General features: G+C 34.3%; 3 protein-coding genes across 4 annotated transcripts; all 3 read left to right on the top strand.

Moving 5' to 3' along the window:
- Nucleotides 1-3,846: 3,846 nt before the first annotated feature.
- LOC9316857 (cyclin-L1-1) lies at nucleotides 3,847-6,618 on the top strand. Its single transcript, XM_021028877.1, has 7 exons — nucleotides 3,847-3,963; nucleotides 4,442-4,606; nucleotides 4,690-4,771; nucleotides 4,911-5,051; nucleotides 5,200-5,369; nucleotides 5,611-5,884; nucleotides 5,995-6,618. Exons 2-7 carry the CDS (start codon nucleotides 4,455-4,457, stop codon nucleotides 6,421-6,423), a joined length of 1,248 nt encoding a protein of 415 aa, XP_020884536.1. The 5' UTR covers nucleotides 3,847-3,963; nucleotides 4,442-4,454; the 3' UTR covers nucleotides 6,424-6,618.
- A 92-nt stretch (nucleotides 6,619-6,710) lies between these two features.
- Nucleotides 6,711-10,859, top strand: LOC9316856 (phosphatidylinositol 4-phosphate 5-kinase 3). The gene is made up of 7 exons (XM_021028876.1): nucleotides 6,711-7,169; nucleotides 7,546-8,824; nucleotides 8,906-9,071; nucleotides 9,148-9,258; nucleotides 9,356-9,665; nucleotides 9,753-9,828; nucleotides 10,178-10,859. Exons 2-7 carry the CDS (start codon nucleotides 7,641-7,643, stop codon nucleotides 10,488-10,490), a joined length of 2,160 nt encoding a protein of 719 aa, XP_020884535.1. The 5' UTR covers nucleotides 6,711-7,169; nucleotides 7,546-7,640; the 3' UTR covers nucleotides 10,491-10,859.
- Nucleotides 10,860-13,165: 2,306 nt separating this feature from the next.
- LOC9316855 (protein IQ-DOMAIN 1) lies at nucleotides 13,166-15,707 on the top strand. 2 transcript variants are annotated; one of them, XM_021027125.1, is made up of 6 exons: nucleotides 13,166-13,339; nucleotides 13,455-13,529; nucleotides 13,630-14,046; nucleotides 14,114-14,338; nucleotides 14,500-14,622; nucleotides 14,699-15,707. In XM_021027125.1, the coding sequence occupies exons 2-6, from the start codon at nucleotides 13,461-13,463 to the stop codon at nucleotides 15,446-15,448; spliced, it is 1,584 nt and encodes a 527-aa protein (XP_020882784.1). In that variant the 5' UTR covers nucleotides 13,166-13,339; nucleotides 13,455-13,460; the 3' UTR covers nucleotides 15,449-15,707. The 2 variants fall into 2 exon arrangements, with proteins under 2 accessions (XP_020882784.1, XP_020882785.1); XM_021027126.1 differs by having other exon boundaries at nucleotides 13,166-13,529.
- The last annotated feature ends 5,863 nt before the right edge of the window (nucleotides 15,708-21,570 follow it).

The following is a 21,570-nucleotide window of genomic DNA, read 5'->3' as shown; positions in this document are numbered from 1 at the left end:
ACCATACCGCACGGATAGAGACTTCTGATGCTAACCTTAAATTTGTTAGCCCGGATATCAAATCTCTGAAAGCTTATGCATGGAAGGTGAAGTGTCCACCAAAGCTACGACATTTTTTGTGGCAAATATTATCAGGTTGCGTACCTGTTATAAAGAATCTGAGAAAGAGAGGTATAAATTGTGACACCGGATGTGTTAGATGTGGCGCTGCGGAGGAAACAATTAATCACAGACTTTTTGAATGTCATCCTGCAAGACAAATCTGGGCTCTTTCTCCCATCCCTTCGGTTACAGGGATTTTTCCCTCGGCTTCTATTTACGCGAACTTGGATCATCTTTTCTGGAGAATTCCATCAGAGATTGATTCATCTTCATTTCCATGGATAATTTAGTATATTTGGAAAGCGAGAAACGAGAAGATTTTTGATAATGTGGATAAAGACCCATTAGAGGTTCTACATTTAGCGGAGAAAGAGGCACAAGCTTGGCAGGTTGCTCAATCTGAGCTACATATTGACAACCAAGGTTCTTTAGATACTGTAACTCGAAATCGCGTGAGAGAGATTTCATTGGATTCGAGTTACTCCGGACATCGGTGTTTCGTGGATGGATCATGGAAAAGGACAGATATTTTTTCAGGAACAGGGTGGTACTGTACATCGGCAAATGGAGAGATGCCAACCATGGGAGCTGCAAACATCCGGCGAAGTCTATCCCCCCTACATACAGAAGTCGAAGCTCTACTCTGGGCGATGAAGTGTATGATTGGTGCTGACAACCAAGATGTAGCTTTCTTTACAGACTGTTCAGATTTGGTGAAGATGGTGTCTTCCCCAACCGAATGGCCGGCCTTCTCAGTGTATTTGGAAGATTTGAAGAGTGACAAGGAAGAATTCTCTAATTTTTCTTTATCTTTAATTCCGCATAGCGCAAATGTAAAAGCGGATAATTTGGCACGAAAAATTCGTACCGAACCGCATCATATCACTTATGTAAACAACATTCCCCAGGAATGGCTCTTTTGAGCATCCATTTTATTTAAGCTGTTGACAAAAAAAAAAAAAAAAAAAAAAAAGAATTTTAATTGATTGTGTGTTGAACAAAATTGAGTAAAAAATATAATTTATGCATAATTTATATGTTTTCAGTTTTATATTAAAGTGTGAGTTAAATGTATATAATTAAATGTGTTTTATTTGTGGTTTAATTGAAAATAATTTTTTTCAAACTTATATTGCCAAATGGACCAATAAGGAGAGAATGAAACCTTACTTTATATATATATGATTGTCCACGACATTATTTTTAGTCCATGCCACTATGTTTCTTGCCACGCCATGACTTTTACAAAATATTTTGTCAATTTTTGTGAACCTAAGAGATAAGAGATCTCCTAACTCATATCATTTAGTTTTATATATGCATGTATTAACAAATTTAATAGACATAAAAAAAAACCAAATTAAAGAAGAGGTCCAAAACAAATATATAGTCTATATATATCCACAATTATTACTTGTAGACAACTTGTTTACAACTACTTTTCTTTAACAATTTGTCCGCAATTACTTTTCGTAAACAAGTAATTTAGTCTATTCAATTAATTCGTAGTTTTAGGAGGATAAAATGATGGTGGATCATATAAAATGCTCTGATCCATGGCGTGAGGGGATGTAGGAGTCTAGGTCCAGAACCTTTTAATAACTAAAAAAAATGATGGTGGATCTATCCAATTTGATGTTGTTACAGAAAAGAGAGAGATAATAGTGTGAGAATGATGAGTGTTTTTTAAGTATTGTGTAAGAGATAGATATGAGACCAACTAATATAATAATACTAAGTGTTGTTTTAGTTGTAGGGAAAAAACCCGAAAAACCACCATCTATTTTTTTTTTGGCCGTTTAATACATGTGTTTTTAAATTTGGAATAAAAATACCTTATTTAATTTCGCTTGCGTTTTAAAACTATCGTTTTTTAAAACTTGGTAATTTCGAACCCGAGACTTAACAGTCATTACTGGACGTAACGGAATTATTTAACAGCGTTAAATTTTAACCAGGAAAAAACCCAAAAAAATCGCCATCTATTTTTCTTGGCCGTTTAATACTTGTGTTTTTAAATTTGGAATAAAAATACCTCATTTAATTTCGATTGCCTTTTAAAACTATCGTTTTTTAAAACTTAGTAATTTCGAACCCGAGACTTAACAGTCGTTACTAGGCGTAACGAAATTATTTAACAGAGTTAAATTTTAACCCCACGTGTTTATATAAATATATACAAACTGCTCACAACACATTATGAGAATGTCAATGTGTCTTGGTGATAGCGTGTGTCCTTTTGTAAACCACCAGATCCGGGTTCGAATCTCAAACCTTTTTTTATCCTTTGTTTTCCACTTCGAATAACTTCCCATCAGTACAAAGTTAAGACTCGAAATGCAAACAAAAGATGAATCATAGAGCGATTTCAACAAATCGATCTAGATCTGAGCTAATGATTCTGCAATTAGATCTACCATTGAAGAAGAACAACAACTAGATCGACATCAATCAGATCAGATCTATACATAAATGGGATGAATCACGGCCAAAACCCATTATCAAAAAGAGATTCGAGTGAAAAACAGAAAGAGAGAGAGACCAGTTTGCATCATCGGAGATCTGAGAGGAAGAAGTCGTCGTCACCGCCAGCGAAGAAGACGAAGAACACAAAAAGAAATCAATAAAAAAAAAATGAGGTTGAAGTCTTGAAGAGTTGAACCCAACTCCTGATGTTTACAAAACTGACATGCAACCACCAAGCCACATTAACTATCACATAAAGTTTTGCAAACATATAGTATATGTTTATATAAACACGTGGTGTTAAAATTTAACACTGTTAAGTAATTCCGTTACGCCCAGTGATGACTGTTAAGTTTCGGGTTCGAAATTATCAAGTTTTAAAAGGCAATCGAAATTAAATGAGGTATTTTTATTCCAAATTTAAAACACAGGTATTAAACGGCCAAAAAAAATAGATGGCGGTTTTTTCAGCTTTTTCCCGGTTAAAATTTAACGCTGTTAAATAATTATGTTACGTCCAGTAACGACTGTTAAGTCTCGGGTTCGAAATTACCAAGTTTTAAAAAACGATAGTTTTAAAAGGCAATCGAATTTAAATGAGGTATTTTTATTCCAAATTTAAAAACATAAGTATTAAACGGCCAAAAAAAAATAGATGGCGGTTTTTTCGGGTTTTTTAAGTATTGTGATGTTTAGTTGTATGATGTTTAGTCCCATTTTTTTTTTATTATGGCTCCTTTTCAACCAATTAATATAATTATTAATTTTTTTTTTTTTTTGAAGAAGACATATCTAGTGGAAGCCCCGCGGTCCATTGGTTGACCAAGGGTTGATTAATGCTTCTACATCAAGAGGTTTGAGGTTCGAGTCCTAGATATTGCGATTTATTAACAAATTTGCAGATTAATAGAGACAAGTGTGCAGAAGATCTCCAGCGATGTACAATTATAGCCGTTCACCAGGATTTTACGCAGAGAAGGAAGTGTCGCCAGGTCGTGAAGGTATTCATCAAAATTATGAAGAAGGAAGTGTAGTCTGTCGTAGATCTAATAAGGGTCGGAAGGAATTGTCAGTTGTAGAATCGTCTATGTAACAGTTCTCATAATTTGCAATTAATAATAAATCTAGACGACGACGAAAAAAAAAAAAAAAGACATATCTATTCCAGAGACATTTCTTCCTTCGTAAGCCCAATAAAGGGGCCTAGTTAATGTAGGCCCAATTGTTTGTTTTTCTTCTTTTTGTGGCCTTTTTGCTAATTACTCCTTCTACATTTATTTTCTTCCGTCTTCCTTCACCTCTCCAAAACTCGATTTACCGATTTCGTCGCCTCTTCTCGTCTCTCCGCTCTCCTCGCCGTGATTCTGTTTCGCCACCGTGTATCTCCGTTTTCCGGTACATCCTGAACCATTTTCCGTTTTAATCCAACTTGTATTGGTTTCTAATCGCGATTACTTCCTGCGTGTAATCTCAGTTAGGTTTAATTGCTTCGAATTGCTTGATCTCAGATTAACTTAGCTGAACCTAGGGCATAATCTCATTACTAATGTAGCAAAAAGCTACAATATAGTCTGGTCTCTCTGTTGTAGCAATCAATTTGTTATCCGGAATTTAGCAGAATCCTAATTCTCAAGCTAGGGTAATTTAGAACCTGGAACTGTTCTTAAATCTAGTGAATAAGAGACAAAAAAAAAATGTGATAAGAGAGTAAATTGATTTTATAGTTAAGATTTATGATTTGAGTATTTCGATTTCGTGTTTGCGTACACTGATACTTAAAGATTTGTTTGTTTCAACCCGTCTCGCGGTTTCCTGAAGTAAAGCTTTTTAGTTTGTGTCATAATCTAAGTTTTCTTCTCTTGATGTTAAACAGTGACCGTTGTTTGATGATTTACACTGCTATCGACAATTTCTACTTAACCGACGAGCAGCTGAAGGCTTCACCTTCCAGGAAAGATGGGATAGATGAAACGACTGAAATCTCTCTTAGAATCTATGGATGTGATCTTATCCAAGAGGGTGGAATATTGCTCAAACTGTATCCTTTCATTGGTCTAATTATTTTGGATAACTCAAATGTCGCATAGCTGTGATTTTCTTAACCTAAATTGTTGTCTTCAGACCACAGGCGGTTATGGCTACTGGGCAGGTTCTGTTTCACCGATTCTATTGTAAAAAGTCTCTAGCTAAATTTGATGTAAAGGTAAATTATTTCGTTTTTTTCTTCTAGTTTTTTTTTTTTGTTTTTGTGTTTATGGAAGTATTAAGTATGATAATTCTTTACTAGTCTATATACTCCTGCCTGTATCCATAATGATTTGATTTGTAGTTTAATTTTATAGATAGTTGCTGCGAGCTGTGTCTGGCTTGCATCAAAACTGGAAGAAAACCCTAAAAAAGCTAGACAGGTCATCATCGTATTCCACAGGATGGAGTGTCGCAGGGAGAACTTACCATTAGAACATCTCGATATGTATGCCAAGGTTAGTTTGCGTTCTGCACCTTTACATGTGACCAATTACATTTGTCTTGAATGTTTTTCGTATATCTTGTTTCTACTCATGGCATGGCTTTCTTTGGAAGTACTATTATGGGATCTCATCCTTTTTCCTACTTGTTAAATTACTGCAGAAGTTCTCTGAGTTGAAAGTTGAATTAAGCAGAACTGAGAGACATATACTGAAAGAAATGGGTTTTGTTTGTCATGTTGAACATCCTCACAAGTTCATATCAAACTACCTTGCCACACTTGAAACACCTCCAGAATTGAGGCAAGAAGCTTGGAATTTGGCTAATGATAGGTAACCTCGACTCTTAAATCTTACTATGGATATTATTTCATATGATTACTTGATTGTTTAGCTACACATCATAGTGTTGATAGGTTTTAGAAATGACATTTCTCCTGAAGTTCGGCATATAAGCTGCATCTTGACATATGCACTGTTCTCTTTTGATTTGAGTATGTTTGTCACACTTTCTCAATATCTGATCATTCCTTTATGATTTTATCTTAATCTCATGATATGTCTATACATGCAGTCTGCGTACAACCCTCTGTGTAAGGTTCAGAAGTGAGGTTGTGGCTTGTGGGGTCGTGTATGCTGCTGCCCGTAGGTTTCAAGTACCTCTTCCAGAGAATCCACCCTGGTGGAAAGCATTTGATGCAGATAAATCTAGTATTGACGAAGTGTGTAGAGTTCTTGCTCACTTATACAGTCTTCCAAAGGCTCAGTATATCTCTGTTTGCAAGGATGGGAAGCCATTTACCTTTTCCAGCAGATCTGGGAATTCTCAAGCTCAATCAGCTACAAAGGTGAGATAGATCGCTATCTAGGTTTTCTGATTTTTTTTTATCGCATGAGATTTCCATATCACTGCATTTTTAGTCTCCAGGTTTGAAGTGCTTCTATCACTGTGTTACAGGATGTGTTGCCGGGAGTAGGGGAGGCTGTTGATACAAAGTGTGCTCCTGGATCAGCTAATAACGACTCGAAGGATGGAATGGTTATTTCGCCTCATGAAAAGGGTACAGATTCAAAGAAGAGTGATACTGAGTCAAACAGCCAGCCAATAGTAGGAGACTCGAGGAACGGAAAAAGTAAAGTTGGAGAGAGAGAAAGAGAGAGTGGTAGAGAGAAGGAACGAGGTAGAGAGAGAGACAGGGCTAGGTCTCACAGAGGCAGAGATTCTGACAAGGAGATTGATAGGGAGAGAGACAACCTCAAAGATCGGAGTCATCACCGGTCAAGAGATAGATTGAAGGATTCAGATAGATCAAGACATCACTCTTCTCGGGACCGTGACTATCGAGAATCCTCCCACTCATCAAAAGACCGTCGTAGGCACCATTAAGCCAATCTTCTTGTCACTACATCACCTTGAGTCTACTTGATGTTAAAGACAGTATAGTGTTGTATTGTGTTAAAGAGTCAAAAACCCATGTGTACTCAATCACATGCTAAGATCACGTTGGTTCGACATATAAAATCTAAAAAGTCTGATCTTTCTAATTTGGTATTTTATCAAAAAGCCATATACTTTGGAATAGTAGTAATTGTGGTTTTTGACTTTCTGACTTGTATGAGTTGTTGTGACCCAGCAGAGAGGAGGAGAATAGTATCCATATCTGACTTGTGGCACATGATTGTAGGCTTAAAGCACGTTCATAAACATTGTTTATATCTTTAGATACTTGTCTATCAGCTCCACCTATAAGCATCGCATATTCTTATACCGATATCGAACCATGTACTAGATCTTCTAGCTAAACAGATACATTATTAATGGTTTATTAAATTAAGAAAAAGATTAATGATGATCAAGGCCAGCACGTAGTCTTGTTGCCGGCTACATAAATAATCAAAACAAATAGCGATACGCATCTAACGGATACATTTTCATCGTTGAACCGTTGATTTTATCTAATTCGAGAGAGAGTTTCACCATTCTGATAAATCTTTCCCTCGATCATACTCTATTTTCAAGATTTCATCAAGTTTATGAATTTGGGTCTTCACTTCTATCATCACACTATCTTATTTTCTAGACTTCTTTGTCATGGCGGTTGACCACACATCAATTTCACTTTTATTGTTCAGGTAAAAATACTTTTTTTTTGTCTTCTGAGAATTTTGATGTGTTGATCCTAATTTTAGGACTGATGCTCATACATTACTTCTTGTTCTTGATATGGGTTCTTGAATAGTCCATTTGATCATTTCTTTTGTCAGTCAACGAATCCAATCTATAAATGATTCAAGGGTAAGTTTTTTTTTCTTTTTTTTTCTTCATTTCAGATACAAAAATTTAAAGGAAGACATTAAGTTACAATGATGACATTAAATTCTTAGAGATTTTTAGTGTATTTTTTTACAAGACTTGATTGTACTAAATTCATTCAGATTTTAGCATCAAAGTGATTTTTAGGGTCTTTATTAATCACAGTTGTCTTTCTTTGTTTTTAAATAATTACAGAACAGAAGACATGTTTGAACACTAACTGTTATTCGAAGAGACAAAAACAAGCCGGAAAAAAGTCAACGAGAAATGTCAGAGTAAGACATAAAATAATGCAAGAGACAGTGTTCCTCTTCACGGAAGAGAATCTGAACAAAGAGCCATCGTCAGGGGTCAAATACAAACAAAGCTCCCGGCGCGTGGTTCCCATGACAAGTTGCGAGGTGAGTGATGCGGCTGCCGAGATTAGAATAGTAGAAAAGGTGCTAAAGAACGGCGACCTTTATAACGGAGGCTTATCCGCGGGTGTTCCGCATGGGACAGGGAAGTATTTGTGGTCGGATGGTTGTATGTACGAAGGGGAGTGGACACGTGGCAAAGCGAGCGGTAAAGGACGTTTTTCTTGGCCGTCCGGAGCGACCTATGAGGGTCAGTTCAAGGACGGTCGAATGGACGGCGAAGGGACGTTCATTGGAATCGACGGGGATACTTATAGAGGGCATTGGCTGTGGGGAAGAAAGCATGGCTACGGAGAGAAGCGGTATGCAAACGGTGACGTTTACCAAGGAAACTGGAAGGCCAATCTGCAGGATGGTAATGGACGTTATGTGTGGAGCGATGGGAATGAGTATGTGGGAGAGTGGAAGAACGGTGTTATCTCAGGGAAAGGGGCAATGACGTGGGCTAACCGAAACCGTTATGATGGGCTATGGGAAAATGGAGCCCCGGTTGGGAAAGGGGTGTTGAGTTGGGGTGAGGAGAAGACTAGTTATAATGGGTGGGGGAGGAAGTGCAAGAAGAAAGATGATGAGATTGTGCAGCACCATAAGCTCTCTTCGGTTGAAACTTTGTCAACGAATACCAATTTCCCGAGAATTTGTATATCGGAATTGGAGGATAGTGGCGTGTGTGATCACGTAGAGGCGAGCCCGTACACGAGCGAGTCAGATACGAGTGGATGTGGAGAGCAAGAGTGGGCAAGAAGCCCTTTGCTTTTGGAGAGTGGTGGTGCCATGAGTTTGCAACAAAGTCCGAAGTGGTTGGATGAAGGAGATGTTAAGAAACCAGGGCATACGGTTACGGCTGGACATAAGAACTATGATTTGATGTTAAATCTACAGCTTGGGATTAGGTACTCTGTTGGGAAACATGCTTCCATTTTGAGGGAACTCAGACATTGTGATTTTGATCCCAAGGATAAGCAATGGACAAGGTTTCCCCCAGAAGGCTCTAAGTCTACCCCTCCCCATCTATCTATCGAGTTCAAATGGAAGGACTATTGCCCTATTGTGTTTAGGTAAGTAAATACTCTAAAAGTTTGGAGTTACAAACTATTTGTTAATAATTCCTGATTGCACATTTTTGTGTGGTGAAACAGGCATTTAAGAGACTTATTCGCGATAGACCAAGCGGACTACATGCTCGCTATTTGCGGAAATGAATCTCTTCGGGAATTTTCGTCGCCAGGAAAGAGTGGAAGCTCCTTTTACTTGACTCAAGATGAACGCTTCATGATCAAAACCATGAAAAAGTCCGAAATTAAGGTAACTTATATATTCTTTTGCGTTCACATTGCTTTCGATAACAATAGATTTTAGATGTTTTTAAAACCATGCTTAGGTGTTGCTTAAGATGCTCCCAAATTATTATGAGCATGTTTCCAAATACAAGAACTCTTTGGTTACCAAGTTCTTCGGCGTGCATTGCGTCAAACCGGTAGGAGGCCAAAAGGTATGAGAAATTGTCTTCCATTAATTAGGAATTTATATATCTTCATAAATCAAATAAAAACTTTTTTCTTGTAACTTTTGTGACAAAAAAAAAGCAGACTCGGTTCATAGTGATGGGCAATCTGTTTTGTTCGGAGTATCGTATACACAAACGGTTTGACTTGAAAGGTTCATCACATGGCCGTACCATTGACAAGGGTGAAGGTGAAATCGACGAGACCACAACACTCAAAGACTTGGATCTCAAGTATGTGTTTCGACTTGAGACTTCATGGTTTCAAGCCTTCATCAACCAAATCGACATCGATTGTGAGTTTCTTGAAGCTGAGAGGATTATGGACTACAGTCTCTTGATTGGTCTCCATTTCCGTGAATCTGGCTTGCGTGACGACATTTCCTTGGGCATCGGTAACAATCGTTCTTATATTACTTTCATCTTTATTTTTTGGTATTTGTCTTCCTTTGTGTGAGAAATTAGCTACTTTCTTAATTCAGGTCGACGAGATCAGGAGGACAAATTGATGAGAGGGTATAATTCGCTTCCAAATATGGACTCTGTCACCCAAACTTGGTACCTTCACTTAGAATTTCTTCTATTTTGAATACTTAACCAAATATTAAACTCAGATAGAGATACAACCAAATTATCCAAACTAGGTCTTGGATTCTTTCATTCATTGAGTGGTCATTTTGGATCAACAAAACCGATTAAAACCTTTTACAATATATATATATATATATATATATATATATGGTTAAGTGTTAAGTTGATTGAACATTTATCACTAACTTCAAATGAACCTTTTACAATCACTTTCATACATACACTTACACTCACATAAGCTTAACAAATAAAAACCAAAGTAAATATATGCGTCTTTCATTTTGAGAATATAATGTTTATCTCTTTGAAAATGTAGTAACGGGCCATTATTGAGACTAGGGGAAAGCACACCAGCAAAAGCAGAGCAAGTGAGCAGATTTGAGGAAGAGTCGTGGGAAGAAGACGACATTGACAACTCAAATCCTAAGAGTACGAGGAAAGAGGTCGTTGAGGTGATCCTTTATTTTGGTGTTATTGACATTCTTCAAGACTATGATATCACCAAAAAACTAGAGCACGCCTACAAGTCACTACACGCAGATCCCGCGTCCATTTCAGCTGTTGATCCTAAGCTTTATTCCCGAAGATTTAGAGACTTTATAAACAGAATATTCATTGAAGATAAATGAGAATCAAAAGTAACATGCAACACCTACACAAGTTCAAAGAAGAAGAACTTTATTGTACATCAGAATATCAGACATGGGTTTGGCATTTAATTTTTGGGTTTTGAATGTCAAATTCTTAAACCCTTGAGGCCCCTAAACACAGTGAGATCGCACGGCACCCCGCAATGTTGCTCGAATACAGGATGTTGAAGAGGTTGCCGGCTGTTTCGAGATGAATTTTTGGGGTTTACTCATTTTTTAAAGAGGAAGAGAGTTTTGGTGCTTCCCCAAAAGCTAGTATAGATATTAGGACAATGCTTCTTGACTTTATTGTTATATGGCGAGCCGAGCTGACAAAATCTACATGGACAAAGAGTAAATGTTTTTCCATTTTGTTTCTGCCTCTGATTCATTACTCTTAATTTTTATCTATATCTAGAGGCTTTTGTAAATAGTTTCTTTCTGTAATATTGTTTTCTACTAGGATGATCCATGGTAACAATCTATATATATAGGTTTTTCAGAAATAGTTGTTCCGATCCTTTTGTAATTATGCTTTCAGTTATTGCTTCAAGCCACAGTGCCGGTCCGACATCTGCGAGTGCCCTACGCAAAACTTCAAAAAGTATGTTTTTTTCATATACTACAAAAACCATTAACGAATCATTATCGGATTTGCAGCTTTCTTTTTTAAAACAAATTTGCAAGGAAAAAACAATAAATTCAAAAGCAAAAATAACAATTAACCTCAAAAACTAGGATTTTTCACTTGTAAAATAAGCAAATTGACTCACATACATGCATAAGTTTTTTTTTTATATTCAATCAGCGCTTTAGAGTTTTTTTTACTAAATCAAAAATTTAGTGTTGAAGATAATTAGTTTGTCTTTAAAAGCCCATATCATTTTTTTTAAAAGACCCTACAGAATAAATTTATAGTTTTTGCAACATATTCAAAACTTAACAAATTTTTAGTTTAAAAAGCCCTAAAATTTTGAGGTCCCAATCGCTGGTTTCAGTTTCTTGGCATCTGCGCCGGCCCTGTCAAGCCATCCGGCAACAAGAAGAAACGAGTCCTCATTAGAAAAAACATCACAAAATTAAATTATATAGTACAAAAATCCATCTCGAACATTACGAATTTTAGTAGAAGGTACGATCCATCAGTAATAAAATGTTCCGGAGAATGAAGCTAACTCAAGCAGCAGATGAACATGAGTACGCAGGGTGGTACAACAAGTACAATCCAAATTGGAGAAACCATCATTGTTAGAGAATGAAGCATGCACCACCTAAACAATAAGAATGTGATACCAGTTGTGGAGAAATAATAAGTCTTGGCTTTCACATCCATGATAATCCAGCTCCTCAATCTCACCAATCTCTTTGAACCAATTCCCGTTTAAGGCTTTAATGAACCAAACCACACTTGAATTTATTTTCCTTTTTTTTTTACATCAAATCAAAATCTCCATATTGATCAGATTGAGAGGCTGGTTTACACGGGATTGATGAAAGCCACAAGAATACAAAAGTCACTTTTTCCCTTGGAAAATTCTGAAGTGCCGAAAACAAGAATCTACAAGGCGACCTTTGTACTCTTGTGTCTTTAGTAAGGTAGTCATTACAAAAATTATAATAATGTAGAATAATTTTTCTTTTAGAAATTTGGATACAAAACCTAGAAAATTCATCTAACTCACTGGAGTTAAAGCATTTTAATTAGCTTTAAACAATCTGTCTTCAATTGCACTTTGGTCGTATGACGTGGTATGAGTGAGTTCATGGCCATATAAGCACCTCTAACTTAGTGTGAAGAGGAGAGCGACAACAAGTACTAAGAGGTACGCACGTACTCTCTCTGCCGACTTCCAAATGATTAAATAGAATTAAAAAGAAGCTACACAGACTTGTTATATACATTATAATCCTTTTTTTTTGGTTAAAAATGATGGATAATTGTTACACGTTATAATCTTGGATTCATTTGGGAACTGAGAGTTTTATCATCCTCTTTACTATTTGTTTTTTTTTTCTTTGCCTTTTTGGAAAGAAAATGTTTAAACAGAGGTATATCCCACAAAGTCAAAAAAAATCCACAATATAATGAGTGTTTCCGATTATATACATTATATTTTTAAATTATAAGAATATATTTAGACTCTTTGTCGTGAGGGATTTGATTTGATATATTATTTATCATTGTAAACAGTGACTACATGTTTATTTTTACTTCACAGAATTGACATGCATTGTGTGCAGGTAGAATGTAAAGTTGCAAAATATGATGACTTGAAATTTTTTTTTTTCCTGTTGAACCCGTTTTTTCGTCTAATTTTCCAATAAACCTTCTCTTTATAGTCGTGAAATCCGGATCTCATTAAACTCTTTACCTTTTAATTTATGGGTTTCTAATGTAATTATATTTGTAGCTTGACAGTCAATCTCTCAAGTAGCCTCTGTTCTTTACTGTTGGTATTGGATTTGATTTCATTACCATTTCTTGTTGATGAAGAAAGCTCTCGACCAAACAAATGAAAGGAGAATTAAATCCAGAGTGGAATGGATAAAAGAGCATTAGCATCATCCAAACTCAAAACCCACTTTTCTAAATTTATCTTACAGATAATTGTTAAAAAATAAAAGCTGTAATTCTAAAAACTACAACACCAGAAATAAATAAATAAAATGTTGATAAAAATAACATATATAGAAAGAACAACTAATAGAACTGAAAAAAAAAAAAAACTAAAAACAAGTTATAACTTATAACGTATCTGTCGTTAAATCTGTTGAATCGTTCTTACAAAACACAATCGTTACAAAAGTCAATTGGGTTCCCACGAAACGGTGGGGCCCATCACGACCAGGTCTCTCTTTTTACATAATCTCATCTCTTCTTCTTATTGATTTTCATTTTTGTAAGAAAGTTTTTCATTTTGTAAGAAAATGTTTTTCAATGAAAGATTTGTCTGAAAATTTCAGAAGAAGATGGGAAAGAATTGGTTAACATGTGTCTCCGCGGCTTGTTTGTCTCCAGGGAAAGACAAAAAGAATCAAGTTGGTGTTTTGAATCTTTTCATGAATTATTTGGTTATGATGAAATCAAGATTGCTAATTCTTTGATTCTTTTGGTTTTGTTTTTGCCTTGTTTATCAAGAAACCCGAGAAACCCAAGAGGAAATGGTCGTTTGGGAAACAAAAGAGTAGAGACTCTTTTGATTTCCCTGTGGAAGAGACTCCAACGGTTGACCCTTCATCGTCTTCTGTTCATCGGCCATCTCCACCGCCTCCTCCGTTGCCGGATTTTGCTCCTCAGCCGTTGTTACCACCACCGTCTCCACCTCCTCCTCCTCCGGCATATACCAGCAATACAAGACTCTATGTTGACTCTAAAGAAGCAAAGAATAGGCAAGCTTTAGCTCTTGCATCGGCTGTTGCAGCCGAAGCAGCTGTGGTAGCTGCACATGCTGCCGCGGAGGTAGTGCGTCTCACGACCCCTTCCACACATCAGACTGAGGAATCAAAGGAGGAAACTGCCGCAATCAAGATCCAAAATGCGTATAGATGTTACAAGGTATACAAACAAATCATTAATTCCTCTTATTATGAGGGACTTAGTCTAATTCTTTCGGGTTTCATAGGCGAGACGCACTCTTCGTGCGTTGCGAGGAATGGCCAGACTCAAAAGTTTGCTTCAAGGAAAATACGTCAAAAGACAAATGAACGCGATGCTTAGCTCAATGCAAACTCTTACACGTTTACAAACACAGATTCAAGAAAGGAGGAATCGGTTATCTGCAGAGAACAAAACTCGTCACAGGCTGATCCAACAGAAGGGTCACCAGAAAGAAAACAATCAGAATTTGGTAAATCTCGTTACATTTTTTTTTAATAAATGTAAAAAATTTTCAACCAAAAAAACCTTGTTTACAATATACGCAACCGTTCATTTAAAAAGATAAAATCCCCTTACATTTTACCACACTGTGAGAACCAAAATTCTTAAATGGAACATATTTTGTTGCAGGTTACCGCGGGAAATTTTGATTCCAGCAATAAATCAAAGGAACAGATCGTGGCAAGGTCTGTGAATCGAAAAGAAGCTTCTGTAAGACGAGAGAGGGCATTGGCTTATGCTTACAGTCATCAGGTAAATTATTAACAACAACAACTTCATTGTGAACTTGTTCATATTCATATATATTGTTGTTGGAAAATGAAAACAGCAAACGTGGAGAAATTCTTCAAAACTTCCACACCAGACTTTGATGGACACAAACACAACAGACTGGGGTTGGAGTTGGCTTGAGCGTTGGATGGCTTCTCGCCCGTGGGATGCTGAATCCATCGACGATCAAATTTCCCTTAAAAACTCTCTTAAACGCGAAAACTCCATCAAGACTTCTCCTGCCAGATCTAAAACACTAAAGTCAGCTAGCCAAAGTTCTATCCAATGGCCTGTAAACAATGATACCAAGAGTAAAAAGATCGAGGTTGCTAATCGCAGGCACAGTATCGGTGGTGGATCATCTGCAAACGCTAAAGATGATGAAAGCGTTGGTAGCTCGTCCTCACGCAGAAATTCCTTGGATAATACACAAACTGTGAAAGCCAAGGTTAGTGTGGAAACAACAAGCAACGTGACTAATGCGCAACCTGTGAAACCCAAGGCTAGTGTGGGAACAAAAAGAAACTTGGATAACACGAAAGCTTTGAAATCCAAGTCTAGCGTGGGAACAACAGAAAACTTGGCTAACACGCAAGCTGTGAAATCAAAGGTTAATGTCGGAACAACAGGTTTGCCAAAGAAGGAGGTTGTGTCTGATAAGAAGAAACCTCCGCAGATGGTATTACCAAAGAAGAGGCTTTCATCTTCTACTTCTCTTGGGAAAACGAAGAAATTGTCGGATTCGGATAAAGCAACAACTGGTGCTGCAAATGGAGAGAAGAAGAGAAGAAACGGTGGTAGCAGTTAACCTAAAGCAATAGCCTTATCTAGACCAAGATATTGCTTTGGTGGCGGTCTGATAGATTTAGCATCTCAAATCTGAGACTTGTTTTCTATCAACACAAATAGAAAAAAAAAAAAAAAAAACAATGAGTGTATTTTGAAGACCTTATTTTGATTGTTTTCTTTGGGTGAGTACAAATGATGTATGTCTTTGTCGGTTTGGTTTTTTATTTGGTGGATTATTTGTTTACATTTTTTTTAATTAAAACCATTTATTTCGCGTTCATGTTTGAAAATAGTCGTTGAAATTAGTTCAAAATGACAAATATATATATTTTAATAGATTAAACTGTTGGTTATGATAAACAGAAAAAAAAATAGAATTTAACACAATAATACAACAATTACAATACCAAAATGATACAACTTTTACTTTTTCACATTTTGTAATACTTTAACTATATTAATTTTGATACAAATATATTAAACAATCACATGTTTAACCACATTAAAACACTTTCTCTTAATTAAAAATTTAACAATCAATTACAAAAATTAAACGAGAGTCTAACTGGAGCTGGTTTGTGACTAAGCTTGTTATTCAAGAATTTGTTATAACAAAAAAAAGAAGAAAAAAAAAGAAAAAAATACAAGTGTGTAAAGTTGAGTTCATGTTGTGTGATCTTGAAGACGTTGTATCTTTGTAACACTTCTTTTCTTTCGTGTTAGTTAAACGGAACTCGAAATCCTAAAGCCTTGTTAATAAATGGTCTTTATGAAAATCTCGGAAAAGAATAACTTTCAAGTTTCAAATATATCTAGGAAACCTAACATAAAAAGCAGGACACAATTTTAAATCATTCTTAAACTGAAATAAATCTTTAACAGAAACTGTATTAAAAATTAAAACCCCTCCAAGGCACTCCACGCTCACCTCCAGCTCTACTCTTAATCATGACTTGTTTGTTTGCATATTACAAGTGTTTGCCATCAATTTGATCTTCATTGATGATTTTCGCAACAAGTGGTATTAAAGCGCCAAGTTATAGGTGCGGTGTAATTATTCGAATTGAGGTGGATATATTCATAGGGAAAGTGGATTTCATTTCTCCTTGTGAAAGGCGAAAATGCTTGCTTAATTTGTAATCCTAGCAGTGAAAAATATCTTGATACATGTCATTGCTTCAGGCTCCTCCAGCTACAATGAACGAAGAAAATTAGACTACTGAGGAAACTTGAAATCGGATGAAGAAAGTAAGAAGGTTAATATCAATCCGCTGAAATTTGGGGAATCGGACAAAATTAAAAAACTGATTTTTTAATATTTTTAATTTTTGGAAACAATGGCTTTGATTGGTGAACAAAAATAAAGCTGTACAGCTTTGTACAGCTTTGACAGTTACTAATCACAAAAGTTTTATGAAAAACGGTACACTATAACATAAACAGTTTGTTTTGGACAAACAAAAACAAATTAAAACGGTTACGGTTAAATACGGTTATGGTTAAATACGGTTATGGTTAAATACAGTTACGATTAAATACATTTATAACGGTTACAGTTAAATACAGTTATAACGGTTACGGTTAAATATGGTTACGGTTACGGTTACAACGGTTACGGATAATTACGGTTATAGTTATTTGATGACTACAATACGGTTAATAGCGAAGGCGAAATCTTACGTGTTACCTAACTTATTATAATACCTTTCATAAAATCAAAAAGTATGTTACAAACCAAATTTTCTTCATTTCGAGCAAAATAACAGTATAACATATTTGTTTGAGAAAAAGACCATTTTTTATAACGTAGATTTTTTCATATGCGGTATCATTTACTTTTTTGAAAATCTTAATCTGAACATTCGAGAATTGTTTTTGCATTATATGGAGTTACAATTACATTTTTAAAGTTTTAAATAACGGTTTTCATATGTTTACCGTTAATTAACGGTTATGGTTAATATATTTTTTTAACTGTAACTAATTATTTTTTACGGTTAACGGTTACGTTTTTAACCGTTTTATACGGTTACGGTTGAGAAACGGTCCGGTTACGGTACAACATATGGTTACGGTTAGCTTTTGGTCATGCCTAGTAAGCATGACCATAAGCTAACCGTAACCGTATTTTGGATCGTAACTGGACCGTTTTTCAACTGTAACTGTATAACGGTTAAAAACCATAACCATTCACCGTAAAACTAGATTAGTTACGGTTAAAAAAAATATACTAACCGTAACCATTAATATACCGGAAACGTATCAAAACCGTTATTTAACCGTACGATTAGCCGCACGGTTAACCGTATTATTAACCGCATAATTAAACTTTATAAAATATAATTGTAACTATGTATAATGCAAAAAACAAAGTCTCGAATGTTCAGATAAAGATTTCCGAAAAAGTAAATAATACAGCCTATGAAAAAACCTCATTAGAAATAATGGTTTTTTTCTCAAACAATTATTTTGGAAGGTTATATTGCTCAAAATGAAGAAAATTTTTATTTATTATAGGACTAGTAAATTCATATTATTATTCTAACAATAAAATATTGTTCATTCTATATAATCTTAATTTTCATATGTAATTATATACTAAAGTACATTTCTATGTAATTTTTTTTCTTTCTAAATTCTTAATTTTATTTATTATGTGTACCACTATGATGTTTCCGATCAGAGTAAATTTTTAAAATTGGTTCTACATTATTTTTTTGTACAGCTTTCGTGTTTTATTCTTTTGTACAGCTTTACACTATTTCCTAACAGCTAACAGCTCCAGCTAACAGCTAACAGCTTGTTACCAATCAAATCCAATACCTTTTTACTTATCTTGAATCTTGGTGATCATATTTTAAAAAAGATTATTAAATTGGAACCTCGGCTTCAATGTGAATAAATTATTAGAAATATATATGTCAAGATTATTATCCTATTGTATGCAGTGGCGGAGCTACGTTGGTGGTAGTGGTGTCACTTGACCCCAACAACTTTTGAATTTGAACATATTTGCTATTAAAAATTAAGAGGTAATTAGAGAATATTTTTAAAATTCTTTATATTGACCCCATTAAAATATATTTAAATCCATCATTTTCTCTTTGTATAATATATTGACCCCATTAGAAATTGATTCTAGATCCGCCACTGATTGTATGTACATTTAAAATGGGATAGTCACGGTCCCTTGATGAAAACATTGATGATATTGAGGGATCAATGGTCGCTCAGATCCAGGAGTTGCTAAAGTTTAGAAGTTCGAGTGTTGTTCATATCAAGCTAATGAGAGAAGTTTTTGGGGCAGAGATTTATGCAAAGAAAAAAAAAGTTAAAATGTGAAGGTTAATGTGTAACAGCAGTAATATTTTGATGCCTAAAGCATGAAAGAACTACCTAAGCATCACATAACCTCTCATAAAGATTGGTTATTAAGAAGAAATAAATCATATATATGAAAGTTTGTTAACTCTTTCCATATAAGTGCCACACCATCACAAAAAAAAATAACATGTGTCATTTTAAATTATTTAAATAAAAAATTAACCAAATTAAATGATAGAAATAAAAGTTCTTTATTACATTAAATCTTCCATCAATTCTACTCTTAAGTGATTTATTCAAAATTAAAAAAAAAAATACAAAATTATGTTAATAAAAAGCAGTACTTTTAGTATACTCTTCTTATTTTACTAACTTATCACCACTCAATAATGACTAAAACTTTATTTTTGTTGTAATTTAGTTGTTTGCTACTTAAACACTTATTTTACGTTTTGTTGTTCATATTTGACTTATCATATGACTTTCTCTCTTTTTATTTTTGTGTCTTATGGTAAGTTGGTAACATTGACATGCAAGTTTTTTCAAGTGATGAGCCTTTAGACATACCAAATAATTGTATGTGTTGAAGATAAATGACATGCAACACCTACACAAGATAACATGCAACACCTACACAAAGCAAGAAATTGTATTTATAATCAAGTTAGTCGAGTATCAAACCATACAGATAACATAATTACATATAATTCTATAAAATATCCTATGTTGTTGTATGTATTCATGATGATGAAAAAATATTAGGATCTTAGAAATATAAATAATCATATTTATACATGAAAATGATAAATTGATATTTCAAGTCAAAAATGAATTTTTTATTATATAAAACAGAAGTCAGTCGACAATTGTGGTTGCGACATGTGTCATCCATATCTTTTATCTTTTATTATATAAAACAGAAGTCAGTCGACAATTGTGGTTGCGACATGTGTCATCCATATCTTTTATATTATATAAAACAGAAGTCAGTCGACAATTGTGGTTGCGACATGTGTCATCCATAATTTTTAATTACAATTCTTTCTTTTTTTCGTCACTTACAATTCTTTTTAATTGATAGTTTTCTTTCTTTAATAAAAAAGATAAAAAAAAATTTTAGTAAAAACCCCCCCCACGATATGTGTTCTTTGATTTCTATGATCCTCCAAATAACTTCCCACTCCGATTACTTTTATCAACTGATCTTCCACAAATCATCACATATATATAAGACAATGGTTCCTCCACTAACGTTCGTCAAACCACCATTGACATTACTTTAACGAACAAGCCAATTTTCAATCAAATATCGGAACTGTTGTTCTTGCTCTACCATCGAGCACATCCGTCAACAATTCATTGTTTCATCTTCATCGTTTGTTCAATTTAACCTTCCACCAATTTGGCCATTTCCTTTCTCCACTCTAAAGGTAATTCATGTCATCCACTCACCTTCTTCAAACCACCATGACTTTTTTTATAGATCTAGCAGTTACTTAATTTGTGATTACACGTTGTTAATTTGATTGTAGGTACAATTATGGATGAGGGGAAAAGAAAGGGTAAAAGAGAAAACAGAGAGGAACGTGATAGTGAATGATCAGTTTTCATGTTTCATGTATGTAGCCGATTATCTGAACACTCAACTTTGCATCCGTTTGTCTCTCTTTTCATCAAAAAATAATATTACCATTTGTCTCTCTTTTCATCAAAAAATAATATTGTCATTTGTCTCTCTTTTCGTCATTTTTCTAATTCAAAAACAATCTTTTGTATTCCTTTTGATGAGTATGTATATATATGGGAATAGAATTTTATGAACATTTTATTAAAAATATTTTATGCCCCAGGGGGCAAAATACTAGTTTAATCATAAAACTTCTAACTACATAAGATGGATTTAATTTTATTAAATACACAATAACAAATCAAAAAGTAAACATAAATTAGAAACAAGAATAATCAACAGATTTGTTTCTTAACAATTTTCAAAATAAATCTACGCTTAGCGTGGGTATTCATCTAGTAATATTTAAATACTACTAGGATGATCATATTGTTGAAACAATTGGAATATTGTTTTTAAGAAAATTTAAAAATTTAACAACATAAAGATTTATTATTTTTCAATTAGGCCATTTAAATATTAGATTTTAGAGTTAGTCGGTTTGTTATATTCCATAAATGGGGGAATACTGAAAAATAAATATATTTATACAGAAATATTATTAAACTCTTAATTTTGAATATATCTATTTTCTAAATATGAGAAGATAATCCAATTTTGCATTTATCTATTTTTAATATTTTTTTTTTGAATTTTGAATGTATATCTATATAGAAAATTCATTATATTATTATTGAAATTCATAACCTAAAATCCATAAAATTTCAATAACAATATAATGAATTTTAGGTTATGCTAGGCATGTTATTTCAAAGTTACTTCATAAACCTAACACGTTTAAATGTTAAAGTGGGTAATTTAGCACGAAAAGTTCGTACCGAAGTGCATCATATCACATATGTAAACAATATTTTTCAGGAATGAGTTCTTTTGAATTTTAATTAAAAGTGGATGACAAAAACAAATAAAAAACCTAACACTTTTGAGATGATGCAATAATATATATGTTCATTATAATTATTTATAAATACAGACTCTCATACATGGTTCAATATATATGTCTATATGTACGTATCCAATATAAGCATGATTATTATAATTAGTCACATAGGACAATAGTAGTCCGTATTTAAACCATCCTACTTTCTGATTTTTGTATATATGATATTTTGATTGATATTGATTGAAAT

Source organism: Arabidopsis lyrata (assembly GCF_000004255.2).
Source record: "Arabidopsis lyrata subsp. lyrata unplaced genomic scaffold ARALYscaffold_4, whole genome shotgun sequence".
In the NCBI taxonomy this organism is placed as follows: domain Eukaryota; kingdom Viridiplantae; phylum Streptophyta; class Magnoliopsida; order Brassicales; family Brassicaceae; genus Arabidopsis; species Arabidopsis lyrata.
This window is presented reverse-complemented; position numbering and strand designations above follow the sequence as displayed.